The following is a 27,026-nucleotide window of genomic DNA, read 5'->3' on the forward strand; positions in this document are numbered from 1 at the left end:
TTGCTGCGAAAATCTGGAAAACCTATTGGACTTCACACCCTTCTTACTCCTTCTGGACAGCTCGGAATGGTCTTTGATCTAAGGGAAAACATACCTGCCCGTCACAGCTGCAATGCTACAAACCCACGTAACAGTAAGTGCATGACCCAAAAGATTGCTAGCTATACCAATATCTCAGGAACATGGTAGAAGGTTGTTGAATGTTTATAAAGAACATAATGGCAAGAACCACTGGGTTTCCTTCTGTTCAATACATTGCATTGCAGGACATACCTGCACTGAGATCATTGTAGCTGCTCCTCATGAATAGAAACACAGTCAGTCCCACCTCGTAAGAGCATCTACTCCAAATCGACTGGACAAGGCAGAGAGGAAAGGAAGCATTTGTTTACTTCTACAGATGAGAAACTGAGATTCAGAGAGATGAAGTGAAGTGCCTGAACCCATACAGGAAACCTGTGGCAGAACAACTAACTGAACCAGGTTGGGCACTGCTGGGGACAAAGACTGGAGGGAATTAACTGCTCACAGATTTTTCTGACTCACTAGAAGTTTTTTTTTAAAAAAAAAAAGCATTGCAATGCTTCTTCCAGTGTGTGTTAATGCCAAGCACTGGGAACAGCATGTGCCACTCCAGTGACTCATGCTGAGAAAAGACAAATTCAAACGGGAACAGGTGCAGCTGAGGGCTAAGGAATAACCGGGAGAGGGGAGGTTATGAAAGAGGTTAGAAGATTTTTGTTTATCCTGGCAAAACAAAGACAGAGGGAGGTATGGCAGTGGTCTGTAAATAACGTCAGGGAAGGGAAAGTGCTGTTTAAGCTAGTAGTGCTGGCATGAGGGAGGTATAAATCAGTCATGAGCAAATGTCAGTCCAAATCAGAAGAAAGTATTCAAACATCAGAATGAAGAAGTTATAGAAGTCCTTTTCAATGGGGAGCAATGGTGGTGGAAAGAAAATTCATCCATCCTTTACAGAAACCTTGAAGAGTTTGGGAAAGGAATGACAGAGCATGGTCGTGTCTGACAGCAGGGAGTGGAGCTCAAGAATTGCTTCCACTCTGGAGTTCAAATTAAGTGCCTTAACTTTTCTTCACTCCTAAGGAATTTAGAAGAAGAATCTCTTGTTACATATGGTGCTTAGCACAACAGAGACCACTCTGGTCTCTAGGCACTACTGTAGCACAAATAATTCCTAACACTAACGATCAACCATAATTACATCCTTCCTGAAGTAGAGATGACATATGAGAATACCAAAAATGAAGAGCAGGGAACTAACTGCAAGCTTATTCCATCCATTAATGACCACCCCATATTCTGTGGGAATGATAAAACCTCTGCTCTCAGATACAGTGCTGCAAATCCAGAGCATTCATTGCAAGCAAGCTTGAACTTCAGTGCATTGCTTTCTCTTTCTGAAGGGGATGAACTCTACCCATTTGCGAAAACATTTGCCCACTGCTCTGGAAGTGCTGTGAAGGCAAAGGATTCCTATAACTGTAAAGCAGGTTTTCGGATGCCCAACAGAAACCAGCAAAGTGGACAGAGAGCCCAGTGTCATCTTTAATACCGACTTGCAGAAACCGTGTGTCCCAGGCATGAGTTTGTTGGGCCTCAGAGTTAAAAGTGGATATACCCTTTTCCTTCCAAAAACGTGTCATGTGGTGATGCATATTGGGTAAGTTTTTTACACAGCCTTCCATATAACACTACTCAAAATCCAGAGGACCCACTATCATTGCCAAGGGGAGGACAGAGCTGCTTTTCAGAAGAAAAGGACTAGAAGGTAGCGTGGTAAAGCCCTGTTCCAGATCTACCTCTGTAAAATTTCTGCGTGGGTAAAAAGTAATGCGTTTCAGTCTGGACCTATCCATGCTCTTTTTTCCACTTTATGCAACGCAGAAGGCAGATTGCAGCACAAAAACAACGTACTGTGAGATTCTGCACAGGCGCTCGATCTGCGGCAGGACGGCGAGGAGCTGGAGTTTGGGCCACATGCCATTGGAATGGTAGCAGTTTCCCTTCAGCTTACCAGAGACGTCTCGGATTTCAAGTACAATCTCAGTGTCACAAGGGAATTCACAATCACTCGGATAAAATGTAGCACACGCAAAATTTGCACGCACACTTGTCTGGTAGAAAATGGGATTCAGAAGAAATATGTGCAATTAAAACCACCCCAGATCCTGATAAGACACACTGGTTTTCTCTGTGCGTCAGATCCTCACTTAACATAAGATCATTCTTTCTCTTGTCACAGTGGAGCTGTTATAGACAATTTTGGTAAGATTTGCAGGATGATGCTGGGAGTTCTTGCCTAACAAATCACTTCAGTGCGTGCTTATTTTAAAGCCTGGTTGTTTCTAATGAAGTCAGATGTATTAGTTTACGGCTCTTAGAAATATCACCAAAATATAAATATTTGTGCTGTGGAAAGATATACATGTGCATATTAGATCTAATTAAGGAAGGACGTTACCAGGCATGTCACATGAATTTTGCGAGCAAGTTTGGGTTAGGAGTGTCATCATCAGAAAAATTATTCTTGCTGCAGCAAACCATCTCTGAAGGACCACGAGTTACACAGACTGTAGTCTAGATTCTCAGTATGCCTCAAAGACACCCACAGCAACTGTGATAGCTACTCAAAATAACTTTCAGTCTTTGGGGATCAATTTATAAGTGGTGATCTATCAGAGTTTTGAGCTTGTACGTGTACCAATAACTTCTGGCTCTAGTGATTTTTCTGTGTATCTGGGGTAAAACTCATGTAAGGGCATTTAAGGTCCACCCTCTGCTACAAATCCCTGGGCAGTTCCAACGCCAGGGACTTGTGAACAGCCACCAGGACTCTTTGCGTCTCTGATGGTGACTTGCTGAGTGACCAGTTGCTTCCTGCATTTCACCTCCTAGTTTTTTTCTTCTTTGCCTGCTTAGATTGTGGGCTTTTATTCCATCTACGTGCCATGGTTCGTCTTAGTGGGAGCCTCTAGGGACAAATACCATAATACGAGGAATTAATCATACGAGTCACGACTTCTGGTTCTAATCAGGAGTCAGTCCTAAAGGCTGATCTGCAACACGACCCTCATGGACAAATCCTCAGAATTTAATAGGGATTAAATCAATGGAGTTTTTATGGAAATTGAATTATACTGTATAGAAATTGTTCCATAAACAGAACACAACAGAAAAGGCGAAACTTCCTTGATTTTCCCCTGGATTTTACAGAAGGGTTATAATTTTCTGATACCTTTCCCTAGGTAATCCAAAGTTATTTGATAAAAAATGACATTTTTCAATGTAAAGGCATAGGATTTTGTTATTACGTGAGAAAACCTCAAATCAGTCCACTGAAACCTGCAGAAAGGCAGTTCTGTAGGAGGGCAATGAGGTCAATTCTTTTTCTTGCTTAAAGTAACATAGCTCCTGCTCCTCCCTTAGGCTTGGGTGAGCAGGGTTCCCTGGAAACTCTGCCTTCTTGTTAGCTGATGCGGTGCTGTAACCCTCTGCTGCTTCAGTCTGTTTTAACCACTGCCTATCTCTGGCCACCCTTTCAAGTTCAGACACCACATACATTAAGGCATATATAGAAAACAGGCCAAGTCCAGAATCTTTTATCCTTTTCTGCCATTCCTGAATTTTGATAGTTTGGATAAATGAACCTTGGAGATAAGCTACGTATTCTGGAGCGGCTGAACTTGCAAATTCATTTTGCCTCCATATGCAGATGGCCAGCTTGCAGTTTCCCCTCTCCTTTCTAATCCTGCTGAGCTCTGGTGTTTTGGATAAATGGGTAAACTCCAAGCATGAATGAATTGCACTGATTTCAGAGGAATTTGAAGATATCCAGTGTATATTTCTCAGAATCAGGCCCATGTTTGCACTTAAGTCTGTGCTAACATATAACTCCATACGTCTGTAGTTGCTTTTAATTGTTTCAGAAGCACTTTTACAGGCATCTACTCAGTCCTGATCCTAGATCACGTTCCTCTATCTGAACCAGAAGACAAGTAATTCTTGTTGTTCAAGTGAACTTGTGATTCTTATGAAGAAAAAGCATCAGCTTTGACATGTGAAGATTATGAAGGGACAGAGCATCTCAGCAAACAGTATGCTTGTCAGCTGGGTGGGGGGGCAGTAGCTGGGGAAAAATGGTGCTTTCCCAAGGGACATGCTCCTTACTGCATGGCGTAATTTGGATTTTACATTGAATCTTTCATATCCATAGCATATTCCTGATGTGACTGGCAGGACTGAAATAGAACTGCAGTTCCATAACAGTTAAGGGAAAAATAGTTGTAAGAAGAGAGTAACTGCCATTCAGTGTGGTGGTTTAAGAGAATCATTCCTGTTAAAATGTATAGGGCTGCCAGTTCCAGTATGAACAAGAGCGATGCTGTGTATGTGTAACCATTTTGGGGAGCATTTCTGCCAGTGGCCTACATATTTCAGGACACAAAGTTCCAGCCTCAAGTTCAAATACCAAATAAGTTCACACATACAAGCTGTGCAAATCAATGAGATCTCAACACCTGATTATTTGCTTTAGCAGAACATTAAAAATCCCCTATCTCTAGTAAGATGCAGAGTCTTTGGCCAAGATTTTCCTTTTCTGCTTTATTTTGATAGACTAGAGCATGGTGGCTGCCCCCTGCTCTGGAAGTGGCTTCATTTCAACAACAACACAGTTCTTGCCCCTCTGCAGCTGGCAATGCAAACCTCAATTAGATATGGAGAGGGCACTATCACTCTAGGCAGCCTGACTCAGAGACTGGGCAGAGAAAAAAAAAAGGCCAATGTTCGATGCTAACGTTATATGAAGTCCCAAGGAGATTTGGAACAGGAGCAGCGGAGGAGTTACAGTTTCCTTTGTTCTGTTAAAAGGAAAAAGGAAACACATCAGGAAACCAGACTGTGGAGCACAGGAAGTCTCACTTTGGCTGATAAAAAGGAACTGATGTGAGGTTGGTTCAGATGCAGTTATAAGTCAATCAAGCTTGGAACAACAAGAAGAGCTATTCAGAAAAAACCAGAGAGCCAAATTCTGCTTTTAGCTGTAAAAAGGGTATTTTAACCACTCCTAATCTTTTCCTTATCTTTTTTTTTTTTAAAGAAAGTTGCTATAAGAAACGTTCAAATAAGAATTTTCTCATAGTACAAAAATCGGTTTCCTGAACTCACCACACCTTCCACTGACCCCACCGTACCTTACTCCAGTTTCTTTTTTTCACTCATCAACCAACTTAAAAAACTGTATTCTTGCTGATTTATTTCCTCCCCTCAGATCAAAACCAGCATTAGTTAAGAAGGGCAGTTTTTGCTGAGTGAGAAATCGGCAAATGACTAATTAAAGGCTGTCCTGCCCGTTAGGTTATTTTCACTCCCTCTGCATGATTGACAAGTGTGGGCCAGTACGCTAACGTTCAAGTCCTGAGTGTGCATCTTTGTCAGGCTGGGGTGTGGAGGGTTTATATATATATATATATGGTTTTTTAAAATTGTTTCTTGCTCCCTTACAGCCCTGTGGTTGGTTGAGCTCTGGGTTAGTCTACGCTGGAAGAACAGGAAGAAGGTATATGCAAATAAACCAGTAAGCTTAGCTATATCCATGGCATTCATTACAGGAGCCTCTACTGAGCTGCGTTTCTGACTGTATTTTAAAAAAAAATCAGGAAAAGACAGAATGCTTGATACATATGAAGAGCCAGGGTCATTTTCTTGATAGCATCATACCAATGCTGAAGAGAAGCAAAGGCTGAGATTTTGCAAGATGCCTGTGGGATTTAGCCTTACTTCTCCCATCTATTTCCAGTGAGAGTTGTATATTCAATGCCCCTTAGCCAGTTTTGCAAATCTTAATCAACATGTTTACATACAGAATCAAAATACTTTGTTAAGCACCTAGAAAGCAGCCTGGTTTTCAGAGGGAACAGTTACGTTCAAAAGCTAATGAGAGATATAGGCTATCAGTACCTTTACAAATCAAGCTGCTTGCCTAGTTAGACAAATATGCACTTACATACCTATTTTTAGGGCTCTGACTTCTTCAAAACATGGAAGCAAAACAGAGTTAGATGCATCAAAGCATCTCTGGTATCAAATACTGATGGTCCCTGTCAGGTCATTATTTCAAAGTTTTGCCTTTGGTGCTATTTGTCACTGGAGAAACAGAAGGTTTATCAGGACATACTTAAATGTCTTCAGCAGTAACATACAGTAACATATATCCCTTTTGTTTAGGTCTCTGTCTTACAGAAAGGAAAAAGCTTGGTAGCGGAGGTGGGGGAGGAGGGAGGTAACGTTTGTGGCTTTACTACAAGAGACAGGTTTCTAGATCAGTGTTACTAGCTGTGTAGATACACATCAGTAATTATGTGGCCTGGGTAATGAGAGGAAGAAAGAAAATAAGCAGTAGATGCATTAACATTTTGAAGGCTTTGATATTTGGAACTCAGTAGAGTAGACTATACTTTGTCCTGTACCATACGTTGCTGTTTATACCAGCACAATTTAGGTGGGTGATAAGTTACTTGATCGGCACCCTGACTGCCCGGGCATCTGTGATGACGCAGCACGCAGGTTAGCAAAGGCTTGGGTCTGCCATCAGGCAAATTATTTCCAGAAGGAGGCAGAAAACCACATTTGCGTGGTGATATTTTAGTCTGTATTTTCAAAAACAGCTATAAATATGCACTCACAGCCTCATAAGAAAACATTTGTTCACTCAGAAAGTGTTCTTGGGTATCACCCATGGAAGTGTGACAGGGCTTTGTATAACTGAGAAGTGCACTGCAGGCAGCTCTTTTTACATGCCATTACATTTGCACTTTGCGCTCATGTTCACATGTGCATGAGAGCACATGAGAGGCACAGACACTGGAAATAGATCTGTTGTCCAATTTGGAACAAAAGATCTAAGGAGAATTTTACATTTGGGGGGAAAGTTGGCTTCAAACCAAGTTGTAGAGCTAAGTTTAATGTATTGGGCTCTTTTTTTTTTAGGCAAGCCACGCACATATTCATGCACTAGTTCTAGTACTAACACCATGCTTCTGCAGCATTAGGTGTTTAGCAAACCCACAAATATCTGAAAATCTGACGTTAAGGCTCCCTTGGCTCCTTTAATTTTCCTGCTTGTGCATGTTTGCACTAAGATCGGACATAGGGTCTTTCTTTAAGTGGTCAAGTAAACTCAAGCAGAATGAGAAACTTTCATTTTTCAAAGGCAACTTATGGGGTGCTGTAAAAGAACTTCACATGCTGATGTTTTACAGGGAGAAAAAGAATGGAAGATGCTCTGGTTATATGTTCATAAGTTCTAGGCCTGATCCTTCTGAGAAGATGTGAACTGAAATCAAGAGGAAAGCCTTCTGTAAGACCAGGAAGGAGAGACCTGAAGAAAATAAACTCTGCTTCCTGCAAAAATTGCTATAAATGCCCTTCCCCCAGCACATCTCACCTTATCAGCATGTCATCTAAGACCTCACTTTGAGGTGCAACCTTACCCTTTGCTTCTCTTGATTTCTGTCCCTTTCTCATAATACTCCAATGAATACTCTTACACACCAAGACTCCAAAGAGTCTTGGAAGAAATGCTGCAAGGAGTGACAGAAGCTGGGCCTCCCCCCACTCCCATCTTACAGCAGGAATATCACAAAATTAAAATAAATAACTAAAATAAAAGCATGAAATTCTGAAGATATGCATGCTACTACTTAAAGTGACCACATCCTGTTAGGGTAAAATCCACAGTGGCACAGAGAAACTACCCAAGGCTCTCAGCACCTCTTTAATGCCTCTGAGTGAAACCCCAAGTGCCTAAAATCTAAGCAGTTGGTGCTGTTTTACTGTGTATTAGGTTTGCTTCAGATTAATCTTTCTTCCCACAGCAGGAACAATTCTACTACAGAGCAGCAGAACTACTCGGTTTACCAGCTCTGAAATAACTTTCGCAGTGTTTTACTTGTGTAGCAAACCGGAGTTAGGACTGAACACCTTGAGTCGACAGCACTCAGCACTACGGCGTGATTGTAAGTTCATACTAAGGCAAAAGGCGTGCATTTGCGTACAGATCTTTGAGGGAAAATGAAGTAGCATTACAAAAATATCCCAGTTACAAAACATTTCTAACAGGTTTTTGCTGTTGCTATTAGAAAGCCATTATGCAATATATATGTCACCTGAATAGGGACTAAGGGTGTCAGGGAATATCGTCATTTATGCCTTGGAAATTTCAGATGGTTTGCTCAAAATTGCTTTTGAGGAACAGCAACGTGAAAAGTCTCCAGTAAACAAACATCTTTGTGATTTTTTTTTTTTTCAATCTGGAGATGAAGAGTCTTGCCCTAGGAGTCAATGTCTTTTTGCCAGGAAAGGCCACCTCTAAAGGGCCAAAGCCAGGGCAATCTAAAAATGGCAAAACAGACATTTGAACTTGTTCAAGAAGGAAACATGTTCTTAGTTCGAGATCTTGATGGCCAAGTTTCAGGAGGAGAGCGAACGCCTACAGTTCACAAATGACAAGAAACAGTGATTGCAGTAGAAACTCTACCCCACCCTGTGCTATAGCAACGCCAACATACAAGTTGTCTTCTCGTGGAAGGAGACAAGTATGGTTATCATCTACTTGACTAATGCAAAATTTTCATTGAATGTCCTTCTGATGGTCTATCTCTTAGGTCCGGAACATAAGGATAAACATGTTTTCACAGAATGAAGGCAGCAGTACACAAAATGTGCTTTTTTTATTAACAGTCAGGCTTTGGCAAGTGTATTTACTTTAATTATTGTCCACATGTAAAGTGGAACTGAAACAATTAAACCAGTTTGAAACCACACCATTTATTATTGTGAGGAAGTCCATGCATGGGCATCTTGCTGAAATTAGATGTGCCCTTTTTTGATTTAATTTGAGGCAATAAAAACCAAACCCCACAAACACAATGTAAATTAAGTCAAAGCGAGATGTTAACCCAAAGAAGATGTGGTCTGAAGTATCTGAGGCATACAATAAAGATGTTATCGGCTCTTTAAAATTAGTGCAAACATAAGCCGTCATGAGTTTCACTGGCTCCCAATCATCTTCTGCAAGTGTTGTTCACAGAATATGAATTGAATGTGGAAATGAACTAATAAAGATAAAGATGTGCTGCACTTCTTTCTCCTTAAAAGACCTTAAGAGAGCATTGCTCTAGAGGTCACTTTTCAAGCCAGCCAGTCCACCTCGCATGTCAGGTATTAAACAGATTATTTGAAGAACGCAGCAAAAATTGCCTCCCACCACCTCAGTAAGTGATCGAATTTCCCCCAAGACAAACAATCATTTATGAAGAAATAAAGACGCGTTCTAGACCCGGTGCATTGGCTCAGCAATATCACATGTGACATAAGTCAGTGCATGATGGGGAAAGATGACTTACAGTCCTGAGCTGATCCCATAATACATGTTTATACGCATGGCATTCCCTGAGCTTTGGGTTCAAAAACTCTGAAAAAAACTTCAATACACACTTGCACGCAATGTCCACAAAGGATGCAAATGTAGCCCAGGATCATCCTGACCACACCTATTCTCTGACCATGCTCCCTTTCCCCAGGAGCATGCAATTGTGAGCCCTTAGGACAGCTCAGGGCTACAATGGATTTACCCCTTTACTGCAAAGTTACCCTGCAGTTGAGCAGGTTTGCAGTTAAATTATTCCACGTAGGCAAAGCCAGCAGTCAGGGAGTCTGTTGCCAAAACTCTTTCTGAATGGCATAAAAAGAGCAAGAGGAAAGTACAGACCCAATATTGGGGATTGCAGGGTGACAGGAGAGATTTTTGTAGTAGGCTGGACTCAGACTCCTTCTGCGTCTGTCAAGCATGCGGTTAAAACTCTTTGGCTCAATTAAAACAATTAATCCGTGGAATACTTTTGCATAGACTTGAAAAAACAATCGCTTGTATTGTTTAAATTGAAGACAATCACCTGGAATGCGTAGCACTCTCCCATATCTATTCTGTGCTGCATAGCACTTATCTTCTACACAGATTCTGAGTTTACGGAGGGAAGTGCCTCTTAACCATGCTGGTACACAGATTTCATCTGGTCCCTCACCGTGTTCTTGCTCTAGATAATGAAAGAGCCTTTCTCTGTGTTTCTCTTGCTCTCTACTCACTTATGTGCATATTTCTGCCCTATTATTTCCCAACTCAAATGCACAGCTTTCAGAGAAATCAATGCATACAACCTACAGGAGAGCAGACCTAAGGATATGATTGCTTTTAAATTGCTTTCTTCTGGATACAGTACAGGTTTGCTTTACTATGTCCTAGAATTTAGAAAATCTACCCTGAAGCACACGTTATATATAGAGCTCAGCACATTAAAAACATGTAAGCATCTCAAGCCACATCCTCTCCCATTGCCCTTCACCTGAGACAAGCTAGGCAAGGTGGCCTAACCCCTTCCTTTTAGTGGTAAACTGCAGCAAATCTGTCAATGCGTGGGTCTGATATTCCTTGGGAATGCACTCTTTTTCTCTCTGGTAAGAAAATTTGCAAGAAATCTCAGATAATCCTGAGGACACTACAGGAGCACTGATCTAAATGCATGGTAAATTATAGGAGGCGGCAAACAGGACATGTGGACCTGCAGCAACTTGCTGATGATCCTGGAATTGCTCAGTAAATGAACCCAAGAGGAGAATCCGGTGTATCTGGATCCCGTCTCTCTTAGCTCGAACAGCCAAGTTTTTTCTGGACTACAAGTGAAGCAGGACAATATAAGAAAAGGCTGCAGAGCAGTCAGTGTGCAGATCCAGGAGCCGGGGCAGTGACCTGGGATGCGGCTGAGTTCCTCCTTTCACCACAGCCTCCACAACGTGACTGCAGGCCTAGCTGCTAAGTGTCGCAGTTCCTCATCCCCAAACCAGGAGGGCTGAGGGGGGATTAGCAATAATGCTTTGCAATTCGGGGTGACTGGGGAGAGGAGGAGCTCCCAGTAGGTCCCATGGGCTACATGGGTCATGGGAATACTTCAGCACCTTTCAGAGGATGGTGCGGGGAGCTCATGGCCTGTGCAGAAAAGCAAGTCCATGTGTGCACCGCAGCAAATGTACAGATGGGAAATTTCTGCACTTTCACTGCACAATATTTAGGGCTCCACAAATCGAAGAAGGTTGCGGTGCACTAAACGTATCCTGAATGAGGCCCGGGTTACTTTTGCTACAGATCTGAGGAGGTGGGGGGGGAAACGTGTCTTATTCCTGCCATACCTCCCAAATTTTGTGCTTTCAGTGCTCCTGCTTACTCTCCTCCTTTCCGACATTCACCCTTTCATTCCCTCTTTCTTTCCTCTTTCCATTTTCTCTTCCTGCCCATCTCCTTCCCTCCCCTTTCTTTTGAGACCCTTCTAAACAGTGCACTTGTCACAAGCTGCAATCTAAGGGAGAAAGTTTCAGTTCCTGCCAGTTTGCAGCTTCTTTCTCCCCAGGTCAGCAAAAAAAAAAAAAAAAAAAGAGGCAAAAAAAAAAAAGACGACGACTTTTAAGAAGAGATCAACACCCCACCCAGGCGATAGGCATCTTTCGAAATCCTCCAACCCAAACACACCCACAGCGTCTCTCGCTTCAAGGCTCTTCTGTTCGAGCTGCTTCTATACTACAGCGCTCCCTCAAGAAGAGCCCATAAGAATTGCACAAGGGTCCCCCAAAGCACGAAAGCCAACCCTCTGCTGCCTAGGCTCTGAGAAACAGTGTGAGCCACCTCAAGGGGCTTGGAAAAGGCTTGGTTTATCTTTGCAGAGGCTGAAGGACCGGCCGGTTGGATGGGGGAAAGGAGGGGGAACCACTCTCCAAGTCCCAGCAGCGTCCTCGGTTGCTCAAGGCCACCAGAGGTTGGTTATGTTCGTGGTTTTTTGCCACACTCTTTGCTTCCCCTTCCCCCTGCCTCGCCCCAAGCTAGGGTGATGTTTCTCCTCCAAACCGCCCCGTCCCTCGCTTTCTCCCCCCAAAAAACTGCTGGGGGAAACGCAGGGACGACCACCAGAACCGAGAGCGCATTTCAAGCAGGGCCGGGGGAGGAAATCAGAGCCAGGGGCTCACATCAGGGGCCAGCTCGGAGCCACTCTCGCCTCCGAGCTGCGCTCGCCGCCGGCCCGAGCCGCCCCCCTCCCCGCGGCGCCTCGCAGCCCCGGGCGGCGCAGAGCCCCGGGGGCAGGAGCTGTCACTGCCTTTCCGCCGCAGCCCGCCGAGCGAGGCAGGTCCCCGGGGCCTCTCCTCGGCCCCCCTCCGCCGGGCAGGAAGGCGACTGGCCCCGCACCGCCCCGCCAAGCCGGGGTACGAGCGGGTCGGCCGGTTCCCCGCCGGCTGCGAAGCCCCCCGAGCACCGGGGAGGCGAAGGGGAGAGCCCCGACACGCTGCGACGCCGGAGGAGGAGGAGGAGGAGGAGGAGGAGGAGCAGGAGAGAGCGGCCGCTCCGGGGCGGAGGGACGGAGCCGGACCCCAGCCCCGCGCCCCTTCCCAGCGCCCCCCGGCTGGAGGGGTCCCCCAGCCCCTCCTGCCCCCCTTACCTTAATAGTGCCGTCCATCTAGAATAACTTCCAGCCGGTACCAGCAATATTCCACACATTGACCCGGTTTAGCCTGCAACCGAAGCCTCCTGAAGATTTTTATCCTTCTCTCTCTTTTCGCTTTTCCCTCTATCCTTCCAGCGGTTTTGCTTTTCTCTCTGTATCCCCTCTCCTCCTCTCTCCCTCTCCCTCCCTCCCTCCCTCTCCGTCCCTCTCTTTTTTTAACTTTGGTTGTTGCAGCAGAGCGAAAAAGAGACAGTTAACCGGATGAAACGTTTTTTTCTGCTAATTTTGGGAAGTGAAGTCACTCGAGGAGGAAACTTTCGTCTCTCCACTGGTCCTGCCTTCTTGATGAAAATATATATATTTTACATACAGGATATTTGCTCCATTTAGATAAGAAGGGGCAGAACAATAGCTACCTCTGTCAGCTCTTGTTTGTCGCTAGGGCAGCCAGTCCAACGCAGACCTTGCCTTCCACCCCAGACCGTATTAGCGAGCGCCGTGTGTCATCCCACAGTTTAGTTTAACATGTTTTTTGCAACTTTTTTTTTTTTCTTTTGGCTGGAGCGGCTTTAGCCTGACTCACTGAATTTCCGTCTCTTCCCACAGATTTTTTTATTAATGCGTTTTCCAGTCACAGGCAAAAATTAAGGGGAGAAAACCGTAAATACAATCCGGTCGCGGCAGGCAGAGGGAGAAAATAAAAAAGTTTGGCGATTAAAACGTATTTAAAACATACTTCGGCCCCTCTCCTTCACGCCTCCCAGCAAGGAGCGTGAGACGAGGGTCCGGTCCCTGCCAGAAATGAGCGGTAAGTGCAATAATGCAAGACAGGCAAACGACTCCAGCAATTAAACACAGGCTGGAAATGGGGCTGCAGGAAAGCGGAGGCTCTTCTCCACCTTCACCCCTTCCCTTCACTCCCAGTCATCTCCAGAGTTGGAATATCGGGCTCTGAAACCGAGATACTGAGATGGATGGAAGTCCATCCATTTCACTTCAGGGGCTGGGAGTACTTTCCTCAGCCTCCTCTCACAGTGTAAGTTTCTCGTTAACCTGTTAAAACCCCACTCAGACGGGGGGGGGAAACCCACTTTATAAGCTAAAAATGACAAAAAAAAAAAAAACAACCAATAATTGTCAGATCAGCTGAATTTTCCGTTCCCGGATGCCGTGTCAGAATGGGTACTGCAAAAACCCAACCACCAGCATTTAAATCTCATTTTAGACCTGGCGAACCCCTGACGTGCAGTTCTCTCTCTCATTCAAACGGGAGCGATCACCAGAAAAGAAATGCGCTTTCCTTTTTCCGGGAAAGGCTGAAATCCTCCAAAGGACCCGAGGAAAGGAGACAATACCCGCCTGTCCAGCTCGCCCGCTCCACTTCCATCCCCCCCTCGCAAAAATAACAAGCAGCTAACAGCGGAACACATCATGCAACACTTTGGGCGTCCTTTATTCCCCACTTCTGCAAACTGCTGCAGCCCGAGGAAAAGAGCAGAAGGTGGAATAAAAGGAGGGTGAAGCCAAGAAAGAAAAGTGTCAAGGCAGGAGGACACTCCTGCACGTCAGATCTCTCGGTGGAGAGGATTACCTTGTCCAGTGCCAGTTGTGTCCGGTCTTTTTGTTTCCCCCTGTCTTTAGTCCAACCACGGGGAGGGGCGGGGGGGAGATCAAAATTATATCCAAAGTTATTCTGCACCCGCCCCTTCCAAAAGGGAAATGCAATAATGCCACTAGTGTTTCTACTCGGCTGCGGCAGAGATGCCTTATTAATACTTTATTTCTCCAAGACCGAAGCTGGCAGGAGAGAGCTGTAGATCCCCCTTGCCCCTCCCTCCCCTCCCTCCCCCCTCCTCCGAAATTAGCCTCATCAATTCAGCTACAATTTTTTAGTTCAGATGCAGACACGGGACTGAACGTGACCAGACCTGGAGGTTTTGGCTTGCTGCTTGCCAGCGGTTGAGGCCGTCTGCAGCCAGGAGGTGAAGCGGGGAGAGGGGGGGAGCAGAGGGGACAGCCCGACCGCCTTCCCTCTCCCCCCACCCCCGTCCTCCCCCTGTCTGCTTTACAATCCAGGGGTCTGCGCTGGGGTCCCCGGAGAGCAGCACATCTGGATGCTGCTAGCGGGGTCAGGTCCCCCCTTGCCTAGGGCCACAAGAACTGGAGTTCAATTAAAAGAAATCACGGTTAACCCTTTGCTTTCCTCATTACTCTTTCTTTTTCCCTGCCCTCTTCCCCCCCCCCCCCGATACTCTTTTCTCCACTCCCCCTTCAGCGTTACCACATGGCAGGCTGCAGCAACCAGAAAAGCAAGAAGTTGAAGGGAAGAGTGAAACGCATCCTTTCAAAACCCAAATGGTTTCCTCTCTAGACAACACTCTCTACCAGCCCCGAAAAACAACGGGGGTGGGGGGTGAGAGAGAGGACAGGCTGAGGATCTTAACCGCGAAAGGAAGGGGGAAAAAAAAATACCCTGGAAGGAGCCTCTGTCATCCACGGACCTCAGAGAGCATTTTGGTTTTAGGCTGCGTGAGCGACAGGTCTTGGACGGGCTGGCGGTGGGGGAGAGCCGGGGAGGTGAGAGCGGCAGGGAGAAACCACCTGAAAACGTGCCCAGCTTCTGCGAGAGGAGCCCAGCATTTGCAAAAAACCCTTTCCCCATCTCCGGGCTGAAGAGACAAACAAGCCGCGGATCCCCAGTGCTTCCGAAGGCTGGAAGAGGTCAAACAGATCCCCCCTCCATCCCACCTAGAGATATTTTAGGAGCCCAACTCTGCATTTTATTGGCAGACGGGCACCATGACCCCCAGGGGCTTATTTTGCATGTCTGAGGATGACTCGAAATGAAGCTTGTTCGGGTCACTTGTTAGATCGGGTCCATCAGGGATGTTCCGTGCTTTACCTCTTGAGTTTGGTCTAAAATAAGATTTGCGAAATGTCCAAGAGATAAGGTAATGAGCGAAGTTGTTAAACATTATAACAGACAAGCTGAACAATCTACCATTTTCCTCCCAAATAATGTAACAATAGAACCTTTGCTTCATCTTTTTTTTTTCTCCCCCTCCTAAAAAAAAAAAAACACCAAACCACGCTTGAAGTTATCTCAAACTTTTTGGAAAAAGCTGGAATATTCATAAACTCCGTGCGCCAAGCTCTGATTCATCCTAGGTGATTGTTCAGTGACTTTGGGTATTTAACTGTTTGAGAGGAAGGGGAAAGCAAAGCCATGGCCGGGCACGGTGCTGATCAACGCGCGCAACTTTTAATCTGATGCTCAGCTTTTGGATGCATATGTATATACAGTAAAGGAATTATGATCTGTTTAATGTGGTTACCACCAGACATCTGGAAAATCATTTGATCTTGGCAACCACGGAAGATTTCAAATGCTTACATTGGGACAGGCTGGTAGAAATCGGTTACTCCTCGATTATTATTTTTTTTTTCACTCCGCTTATGAATGAAACGAAATTCTCGACCCAAGTTTTTAATTAGTTCAATATTGATCTCAAGCGCTTGGCATGTCCCCACGTCCTCTCTTCGTCCTTATAATTGGGTTACCCTGACTGCAGCCTCACACCGGGAAGGTGAAAACGCCGGTTTTGACGTGATCCGATTGAAATTAATATGGACACGCAGGGGGGAATTTGGCCCAGGACCATTTCACGTCCAGTATCAAAGGAGTTAACCCCTGCTTGTAGTTCAATGCCAGTCCTTCGCGGGACTACATAGCCTCAAAGATATGGATTTTCTGTCTGTAATTCACGCGGGATTAGTGGTCATCACTTCATAATTAAAACCGTCTAGTTATTCTACAGGAATAAACATAATAAAAATCTTCCCGGGCCTCAGTTGCAGGTTAGAAGTATTCTTTTCGGAGGATGGGAAAGGGGTTTGGCTTATTTCGCCCCCTCTTACCCGAACAGCATCAGCTGAGCTCTCGTTAACCCCCAGCCTGGGACTGTCACTCCGAACTAACGCCGTAAATAGGGGAGGGGAGCCCCAGAAACCAGCAGCCACGCCCTGACTTTGTGCTAGAAAGTGCCTCATTTCCCACTAACTGTGATAAAGTGTCCTCTTTTTTTTTAAACTAGCTTTCTCTATACGTGTATTTACATACCTTGTGCTAGGTATATTGTGTGTATATATTACATATATATAAAAATTCCTATATAGACTGTCCTCTTTGCCATCATTCTTTGCCCGGAGCTGTATTTGCAGAAGGCCAGGGTCTATTCTGCTCCAGTCTTTACTAGAGGGAAAATCTCCACCAACTTCAGCGAATGTTTAAAATTTCCGGGTCTGAGTTTCCTCTGGCACCGACTCCGTTGCAGAATGAAAAACGCAACGCGTTTTGTTTATTTTCTAAACCCACATTCTTATAAGCAAAAAGCCCAAACTACAGCCCTGGGATTTGATCCCCAGAAACGAATCCCAATTCCAAACTAAACTAATTTGGGCAAACCTCTGCTTTTCAGCTACAGCAATAAAAAGGAATCAGTAGCATTTTCCAGCCCCACAACTGAAGGATCGGGTCCCTCCTACCTCTCGGTCTACAGGAACAGCCCATGGGATTTGGGAACTTGAAGCCGGAAAGTTATTCACTGCTAATCGGTACTAAGTAAAACATAATGTCTTAAAAGTGGTGTGGAGAAGATGCAGTAGCTTTGAAGCTGCATCGCAATTAGACGAAGAGTGGGGTAAGCAGTGTCCTGGCTAGTTTTATTTGAGCTCCATGTCCCAATAAAACAGCCCCCGCCCTCTCTTCCTCCCCCATGCCGCAATTATTGAAAAGCTAAGGCACAAAAAAACAAAAATACTGAAGGCCAAAAAAACAGACTGCAGTGCACTAGCTCCAAACGTCTGGCCCCTCGCTTGAGGCCATAATTAATTTGAGATTTATTTTTATTGGAGAACCCAGTCTCGTCTGACCTTAGCCAAACAAGACTTCAGCTAGACCCTTGATGCGCTTGAATGGAACAGAATATTTCTCTCTAACTTCTCTTCAGGCGTCCGTGCCTGCTTTGAATTTGTTCCCTCAGACTTCATATATTTGGAGATTCGCAGGAAAGATTTAAAGCATTTTCCCCCCTTAGCATTCACTTTCTTTTTCTTCCCTTTTTGCTCCCCTTTCCCTCCACACCTCCTCTCTTTCCAAACACTGGGAGAGCATAGGAAAGGCTGGAATACAAAATTCCCTGCGTCCAGCATATTGGTGGGGGGCTTTTTTCTGTAAATTGTGAAGGAATGGAGCCATTAGAAAGTTGCAGTGTTGGGGAGGGGGATTGGCTGCTTGAATGCTGCTGTCTAAAGGCGGGAATCACTGTAAAAGCTTGTCCCTTGTGCCCGAGAGCCTGGTTTATTTTAGAAAGCTCCAACACTCCACATTTCCAGGAGAGAAACAACGTTTCTCCCACCTTCTCCACCTAAATTCAAACCTTGAAGGTAAGGGGGGGAGAAACAATGTCAGCCCTTCCCCACGCAGTGCTGGGGTTGAGCACGGGAAAAAAAAGTCAGGTGGGATTCTCTGAACACCGGGAAATGGAAAGGGATTTTTCTATTTAAAATAGAGAGGTAGGTGCAAACAAGAACTAAATCCTTAAGCACCAAGTTGTCATAAGGCATTAATCAGCGACTTGCTAAAGTCTAACAACTTAGCAGCGTTTCTGCCTCAAGAAATGAGCGTCAAAAAAAAAGGAGAACGATTCGGTGTATACGTAGATTAATCATCACGAAGTGTGCGAATGACGTAAGAGCTCACGGCAGCTTCTGCCCACAAAGCTACTGCAATTCCCACCTTCTCTGGAGGTGCCTGGTCCCATCCTCCCCAGCCCGGGTTGGGAGGAACGCCAGGAATTGCAAAAATAAAGAAAAAAAAAAAAGGAGGCAGAAACGGATAATGCGCTGGAGGATGCTCTCAGTAGGAATACTACTACCTGAACTGGGAAAAGTCCATGAAGGCTTTGATTTTCCCTTTTCTGCCAGGCTAAGGCTTTCTAGCTGTTTTAGCAGCGTGGTGCAGGTTTCTGTCTGCTCCACACAGCCGCATTTCCAGCATCCGTGCCTCCCTGAGCACCTGTGGGATGCCCGCTCACAGGTCCCTCAGCAGTGCCTTCCCCTCGGTTCATTCATCAGGCACCATCTCCGCTGCGAGATTTCTGTTGTAAAAAAAAAAAAAAAAAAAAAAAAGAACGAACGGGATATTCTTTCCTTGCAACCTGTCCCCGAGCAGCCTCTGGCTGCTACTCTGCAGCAGGAAAGATAACGTCTCCGTGTCAGGGTTTGTCAGTAGCCTTCGTATTGCCCACTCCAAAGAAAATCTCACTGTTTTGTCCTTAAAAAAAAATTTAAAACCCCCCTCTCTTTAGGGATTCTGTAAACTTTCCAACTAGAGTGAAAGCAAGAACAAACCAAATATTGTTTCCAGCCACCCAGACTATTTTGCCTCTATGAATATGCTTCTTTGTACGGTACCACAAACGTTATGGCTGCATGAAATCCATTTTTAAAGCGAGAAGTCCCGCGCTTGCACGATGGCTCCTCCCTGGAGGAAAGTCCATCTTCGTGCCCGTTCAAAGGTCTGGGCTGGAGACCATTTTCCGTACAAGCTCGCAAAGGAGAGCACGCAGTTGCTTTGTGGGTGTTCCCCAAAACTCCCCAGGGGGTCGGAGCGGGGAGCGAGCACGCTACCCCCCCCGCCAAGAGCTCCGGGTCTGCGCGGGTCCAAGCTGCTTCTGGGGAGCTGCCTTAAATACCCCCCTCGGGAGACGATTTTAAATATCATCCCCAGGCGCGGCAGAGGAAAGGGGGGGAAAAGCAGGGGTGATGCCAGGGTACCCGCTCCTGTGTGATGGGGGGCATCACCGCCCTCTCCTTTGACTTCTTCTCCTGCACACACTCACCCAGCGAGTCTTGCCTCAAGCTGGCAGGGCTGGTACCTGAAAAAGGGGCTCCAGGAGAAGGGAGGTTCACCCCGGCCAGGGAGGTTCTGCAGAGCCCCGAGAGCTTCAGGCGCTGCCTTGGGGAGGGCAGGGCAGGAGCTGTGTTTACAAGCTGGGGAACCGAAAGCAGAAGCAATGACTTTCTCTGTGCGAGGAGGGGAGTGATAGAAGAGGAGATAAGCGTTTGGATGTTGCCGAAGGGCATAAGAAAAGCGCGGGTGAGTAACACACACCCAAAATTATTCTTGTACCGCCTTTACACACATATTAAACCACAAACTGGCAGTGCAGAAGGGGAGTGAAGACTGCTGTGGCCCAGAGTAGCTTGTGGCAATGGTAATAACTAAAAATTCAGTATTCAGAGGTCATGTTGCTTTGCTTATAGCCCTAATTCTTTCCATATCCCTACAGTCAGGATTCCAGTGCTGTCTTTTAAAATTTAATTTCCCAATTATATTACATGTTTCATTCTCTAAAGCCATATACTCATGTTTAGATGAGATTAGCACCCTCTGATATACTGTAAATTATTAAGTACTTGCAGATCAGTAAGTCTCATAACGGTATAAGGAAGAGAAATACTTCAGTTATGTAGAATAAACCAGTAAGGATCAAAATGATTTTTTATATTTATGATTTCCTACCCCTCTATGGCATTAAGACCCATACAAGAAGTGTGTACGAGAGAAGAATGGGTAGTCCTGTCATGAGGTTATACAGGATCTTTTAACAATACTTTAGATACAGATCCATACATCCTATGTGGTTGTGATGTAAATCAAGGTTACAACACTGAGAAGCTGAACTTTGCCGGTATGACTCAACATAAACCATCCTTGTTAAAACAAACCATTTTAAAAATGACATCCTCCTCTTCCTCCTCCAGTCCTTTTGCATTTTGAAAGCCATGGCAAGAAAACCAGTGTGGCCTGAAGGTGGTCAGAGGCTATTTTGTACCCCAGGGGTATGACAGCAAATTTGTTCCTCCTGGGAGCTCCTGTGGAACACCCTGCTAGCAACCCCCTCTCAGTTACAACATAGAGAGACGAGGCATTTTTCTGCACAAGGCGTAGAACAAACTTAAAGCTTATATACATGATGCATATTTTGAAGAGGATTTATAGAAGACATTGATCCCAATCTTGCTTTTTCTGATGCCTTATGGCAGTACTGTACACATCACCAGCTGAGATTCCATGAAAGTAATAAATAAAATACTTCTCCCTCCCACAAGACAATCAAATAAGTTTTTCTGGAGAAGGAATGACATGAAAGAAAATAACAAAGAAAAAGACCTGGCAAGAGAGAGGAATAGGAACTCAGCCTCCTGCTTTTCCAACCACTTGCTCACACAGCTTGGGAAGTCCTCAAAGATCAGTGTGGGGAGGCAGGAAAGAGAAGGCAGGTGCTGTCTAAATCTGAACAGTGCCTTGTTCTTACCCAGCACTTTCATCCACACTTTAAAGATGGAGAAATGGAGGAACAGAGAGTTGAAGTGTCTTGCTCAGGAGCACCGAGTCCACCCCGTCAGGGCTTGGATCTGTACCCACGTTTCCCGACTATCTGCCTAGATCATTAGTCAATCCCACTCTTCTACAAATAAGCCAGTCCCAGTCAGAATCTCTCTGTTGCCCCTGGGTGCATTTGAGTTGATGGAAACTGTCACCAAACTCAGCGGGCCAGAGATTGACCTCACCTGTGTGTTTAAGGCTCTGATCCTCCTGAATTTAACCATGTTCCTACTTCTTAGAAGAGCCTCACTAATCTGAATGAGCCACCCAGGTACCATTTTGCACCACTGGTACTGAGCTGCCCAACTTAAAACTTTTAAAAGTCAACGGGAGATATTTCCTTTGTCTTCAGAGGACTTTGGGTCAGTCCTAAGAGACTTCTGTCAAAAACCTGGCGAGTTTTTTAAGCACAGGAACAAGTCATTTCCCCAATGACACTGGTGTGAATGAAGCTTTACAGACAAAATACCAAAGACCAGGTCCTTGCCCAAAATAATGGCAGCTGATGATGAAGGGTTATAATAAAAGGCAGAGTTCAGCATCACACGGCTCAGTTATCCCTCCACTGCTGAAACACTGAATGTAAGTCCAGCCTGAGGAGTTCTTCCCGGTGGATAAAACACATACTTATGTGAAGAGAACTTTGTCCAAACACTTTGCCTGCAGGATTGTACTTAATGAGAAGGCTATCCCGACACAGTTACGGACAGACTCACTCAATCCTGCTGGAATGTTAAATTATTTAGGCCTGGATCTTGGTTCCACTTAATTCAAAAGGAATTTTGCTACTAACTGCAGCAGCAGCTGGATCTAGCCTCACAACAAAAGGCAATGATACCATAATATAGGATGTCAAAGGGCCTTCATCTCTTCATTGTAAACAGAACACATCTCAGATCATTTCCCACATACAGGAACTCCAAAGAGAAATTAATGCTAAAGCTAGGCACAGACTGCATGACATGTTTCTTTACTTGAACTTTGAGTGAATTTGCTTTCGTGAGACTTGAATTTCATTTGTTTTCCACGGAGTTTCTATTCTTCCAGAATCTGGTCCAAAGCTATATGAATTTAATAAGCAAAATTAAATCACCGACATTCCCTGAAAGATTGAGCTACGAGTGTGATTTTGGGGTGTATCAGCTGAATGTGGAATCTTGACCATTCCCAGCCAGATTTGCTCTAGAAACCTGGTCCAGAGAGCTGCACAAGTTCACCCAATCAGGGAATACAAGTAATGCCACATGACCCGAGATTCATCCCACCAACCTTGCATTTCAAATACTAATACTCCTAACAAACTGCCCGCAAAGTGAGCCATAGCCTAGGGATTATGTACAGAAATCATTCAGTGAATCATTTCCAATAATGTGTATGTACATGAAAATCACAACTGGCGCGTGGATCATTGACTAAGCGGGGGGGGAAGAGAGAGACGAAATTCCTGTAATAAATTATTCATTACAAATTATCCACCCAGCTCTAGTTAACACCCTTCTGTGTTTCTTCAGCCTGGGAGAGAAAAGGCTTGTGTTTTAGATTTTCCTCTAAGTGCTGTTGCATGCAGGGTTTGCCTTAAACGTGTAACCCAGATGTCCCAGGCTTGGTTTATTTACATTCTTGGGAACTGTTGTGGAAAAAAACCCTATATGATGTCAAATATAATATAGTGCTCAATTGAGTTATAAAGGGACAAGGCTGTGCCAACCCTTCTTCGGTATTTGTTTTAATCTTACGAAAAAGAAAGAGGCAGAAGTGGCCCGTCAAAATATATTCTAAGATCCATTTTTTTACTTAAAAAAAAAGATATATGAACAACTATTTGGAGTGCAATATCTAGTAGTATCTGGCATTAGCCATTATCAGTAAAACCAACTGAAGTCAGCTTGCCTACTAAATTGCATGGAAGCATTGCTGAAGGAAAACCATAAATAACACTGTGAAAGAAATCCCAGTATTATATAGTGTTGCCTGGTGTGACAATCCATTTCTTCAGTAACTGAAAGAGATGTTTTGGTTTAAGTCATTAAATATTTTTTCCCCTCTAAATCCATTTTGAAATGTATCTTTCAAAAAACATAACTTCACATATCATCTTGCATATTGAATTCAGTAGTTGGCGCAGCAGAGAAGTAAAGGGATATTAAATGAAATTTAGCTCTGGTTCAAGACTAAATGGTATCTAGGAAATCAGAAAATTGGAAGCCAATTTAAGAAACCACTATGATATAACATTGGTAGTACACCACCACTATCATATTGGTTTCAGAGCAACAAACCACTACTATAATGTAATTCAGGACACCCTCACTATAATACTAGTTTAGTATAACCCATCAAACCAAGCATCAATGCATTATAAAAGACAAGACCACTTTAACATATTGTTGGTCCCTGATGATATAATTTTTGACTCAACCCTGCATATTTCCAGAATGATAACTGTGATACTTGAGACCCTAACCCCTCTCCCACCGAAGGTAAGGGGATTTTTTTTCTGCTAAATTCAGTGAGAATGGGAACGAGATTTTCAACTAATAGAAATGATTGTGAATTTTGGAGGATTGTAATTTTTGACATTACCTGTTTAAAGATGCTGTCATGTCTTACCTTGACGTAAGACGAAGTGTCTGGTACAGTCTGAAACATCCTTACTTGTTTAATAGATATATTTAAAGGTCCTAAAATTGACCTGAAATTAAAAAAAAAAAAAATCAAATCACATATATGTATATAGAAAAGTAAATAAACAAAGCATTGTTTAAAAAGTAAGATTAGTAATAAAATTTAAAGAGAAGTGATCGAATATTTCAGTGTACCCTTTAAAGGACACAGAAAAACGTCCACCACAGTAACCAAAAGTCAAGTAATAGACAGGACTTCATAAAGCAGGGTTTTATTTCTATGCTTTAACAACAGTTTGGTTTTGCTTTTGGATTCCGTCCCCCGCCACCCCTCCAAGGAAAAGAGCCTTCTTCACTTTTGACCAGAGCAGAGGGAAATGTTTGACATTTGATTAACTGAATTTCTTAGCCAACAATTAAAAGCCAGCTGAAATACTCGTGTTTTCATGTCGAGACTAGTTAACCCTATTGACTTGTATCCAAGGGTTTCACTTGGCTAAATGAAGGGCAGTTGCCTTTCGTGACTCATTGAAACCATTCCGAGCCATTAGCCTGCCGGCCTCTATTGATTTAAAGAACCTTTCTCACTAATAATAATGAAACAATAAATTAAAAATAAAAATAGCGAACGGAAGTATCATTCCAAATAGCAATAAAACCCCCCAGGGTTGTCAATCTCAGCCCTTCTATTTCGGATAGTGTCGTTAGTCAGTCAAACACAGCGGTGCTTTATCTCGGGCTTGCATCAATGCAGTGCATCTGTTTTTCTGTACTTCTAAGACTTGATGATCTCCTGATGAACAGTTTTTTTTGCCTCTCCCCCCCACCCCCCCAAGTCATCACTACAGAGATGCAGAGATTAACAACAATCGTGAAAAATGTAATGGTGTGTGGGAAAATAAATCTGCAGTCACTAAAATATCCGACAACTATTTTTTTTCTACCCGCCCCTCTTTAGTCCCCTTGGAAAGCGCCAGAAAGCGATTAGCTTAGAGCAATTAGTGCATCGTTAAGAAGCACGAGCCCCCCCTCCCTTAGCATGCAGCTCGTAAGTGTTGCTATTCTGACAGTCATTTTCCCGGGGAGGAAAGGGAAAAGTCAGAAATTTACCCAGAATTTACGACAGAAAAATTATACTACAGAATCAGGAATATGCATTAAGAGTTGCACACAAGCAGTCAATACTCCTGGGTTTGGCTGGGTTTTTTTTTTTTTTTTTTTTTTTTTTTTTCCCCAAGGAAAGCTGTGGGGTCCTAAGTTTGCAGCTAGTTCAGTTCGCCCAGCTCTAATACAACCCAGACATCGCTGGTTAATCACGAAATATCCTTCGTTTGATTAATGAAGAAGCTGTCTGCTCCCTAATCTCAGTAGCTGCCACCCCGGCAGCGAAAGCCGCGCTCAGCGCCCTGCCTCGCCCCCCGCAATGCCAAACAGCCGGGGAAACACCCCCCTGCCCGCACAGCCAGCGCCACTGGCTTGCTTTGAAACATCTGCTGATTTAAAAACAAAACAAAACAAAAAAATAGAGAAAGAAACAAAAAAAGCCCACAGCCCAACAACTCTGGAAAATAAAAAGTTCGCTATCTGCACGTAACCCCCCCTTTTATTGATTTCTAAAGCATTTATTACGCGGCCAGCTGGCACAGAAGGGCAACTGATTATAAAATCGACAATGTGTTTCTGATAAGTACAATTCTTTTTTTCTGTCGTCCTCCCTCCTAACACATTCCAGTTTCTTTTGCTTCTGAACTTGCGAGGGAGGGGTGGGGGTAGACAGAGTTGAGGGACAAGGTAATTTTGCTTAGCCAGTAAATTTTCTAGGGTCAAGGATTCACATATCAGTTTCCCCTGCTCCCCTCTTTACCCCTAATTAGCGCTCCCCCCACCCCCGCTTACCTCCCTCTTATAATTACGCGTGTTCATATAAATCAATACATCTGCATATTTGGAGCCGGTCTTGAGAAGTCTGCTGTGGATTATTTATCAATCGTATTGCCCTGCCAGCATCAGTCGCAATATAAAAGGGCCTCTTAAACTACTTTTAGATTCCCCTCTTGCTTATTACTATTATTTAAATGACTCACCTTTTATACCCTTTCCCCTCAACCAGTGGCAGACCAGTTTGTAAAGATCCAGGTTGAGACCAAAAATAAAACTCCCCACCAGTTCTGGATTACTACCCTGCCGCTGCAGTTTTGCAAAGAGGAGAGATTAAACTTGTTAGATCCAAAGCAGCGCTGAAGTTAAAATTCCCAGCCCATCCAGACAGGCTGCATCAACCAGGCATTTCCTCAGGGGGCTTCTGTAATGCTCGCAGCTCCAGGACGTGCTTTCCTTTCCCTCTCTTCTATGCCCTCTACTTTTCATTTGATTTCCGTTTTCCCCCTTATCAATATTTCAGCTGTTCCCTCAGATTAATCGTGGCTATGTGACATCTTCGCCCAATGAGCCCGCCTGGCGCTACTCGCAACTTTAAAGAACAAAAAAAAAAAAAAAAAAAAAATTCACAACTTTCTTAAAAAAATATTGCAGAGGAGTCAAGCCGAAAAGAGACGCTGAGTGGAGCTCAAGTGCTACTTTAAATCCCCTTTTTAAATAAGGAAGTTTCAAATATCCGTTTTTAAATCATCGTTCCTTACTTCGAGCTTTTTTTGCTGATTCTTACCTTGGAAATACTTAACCCATTTCCCCCTGAAGCAGAACTGAAAAGATGACAGACGACGCTGCAGATGCACACGGCTGGAAAAGGGAGATGAAATCGTCTCGAAACTATTCTCGCTATTGGATCAAGAATTCAGCCTTTCTCTCTGCAAGCCGAAACCTCCAGATCCTTCTAGCTATTTAATAATACCCCATCAAATAGTAACGCATTTAGAGAGGGAAAGGAAACACATCTTCAGTTCAGGGATTTTTTTTTTCCCCAACGGGATCAGGTTTCTGGTGCATATTGTCATCTCAGAAGGGTTCGCAGATAATATTTTGCGCTAACCTGGGGAAGAAACTTCCAGGGATTTTAGTACGACATCAATTTTAAATGTAACCCTCAGAAGGGTTACCAAAACTATTTGGAAAATGTCCTTCCAACTCTCTATTCTTTTTCTCTCCTTCCCGGCTTTGCCCCAAATTCCAACATATTGAAACATTTTTCTCCTTAATAAGAGGAACATATAAAGTGAAGGGGTGAAAGGGCAACTTGGGAGCCGTGCCTAGAGCTCCGCACACAATTTACTCTCTGGTAGACGAGGCGTTTAGCATTCCTCCCAATTTCCAAGGAAAACAGACTCAGACCTGTACCCAGTGACCAGGGACCTCGCCAGAGCCACTTTTTAATATAGGAATTCTTCGGATTCTTTGTTATTATTATAATTGTTGTTGTTGTTTGTGTTA

The 27,026-nt window shown here is 44.2% G+C and overlaps 1 protein-coding gene across 7 annotated transcripts in view; it reads right to left on the reverse strand.

The window, feature by feature from the left end:
* The window catches only part of FLI1 (Fli-1 proto-oncogene, ETS transcription factor), an 89,147-nt gene extending 62,905 nt beyond the window's left edge, over positions 1-26,242 (reverse strand). The window contains exons 1-2 of one of the 7 annotated variants that reach the window (XM_075173072.1): positions 25,724-26,242; positions 23,626-23,707 (exon numbers count right to left, since the gene is read on the reverse strand). In XM_075173072.1, coding sequence (XP_075029173.1) covers positions 23,626-23,664 — 39 coding nt within the window. In that variant the 5' untranslated portion in view covers positions 23,665-23,707; positions 25,724-26,242. Of the gene's footprint in view, positions 1-12,557; positions 12,745-14,154; positions 14,173-14,844; positions 14,863-23,598; positions 23,708-25,723 lie in introns of those variants that run through there. The other 6 variants (XM_075173071.1, XM_075173075.1, XM_075173074.1 and 3 more) reach the window with 6 other exon arrangements.
* Positions 26,243-27,026: the final 784 nt, after the last annotated feature.

Source organism: Calonectris borealis, chromosome 24 (assembly GCF_964195595.1).
Source record: "Calonectris borealis chromosome 24, bCalBor7.hap1.2, whole genome shotgun sequence".
In the NCBI taxonomy this organism is placed as follows: Eukaryota; Metazoa; Chordata; class Aves; order Procellariiformes; family Procellariidae; genus Calonectris; species Calonectris borealis.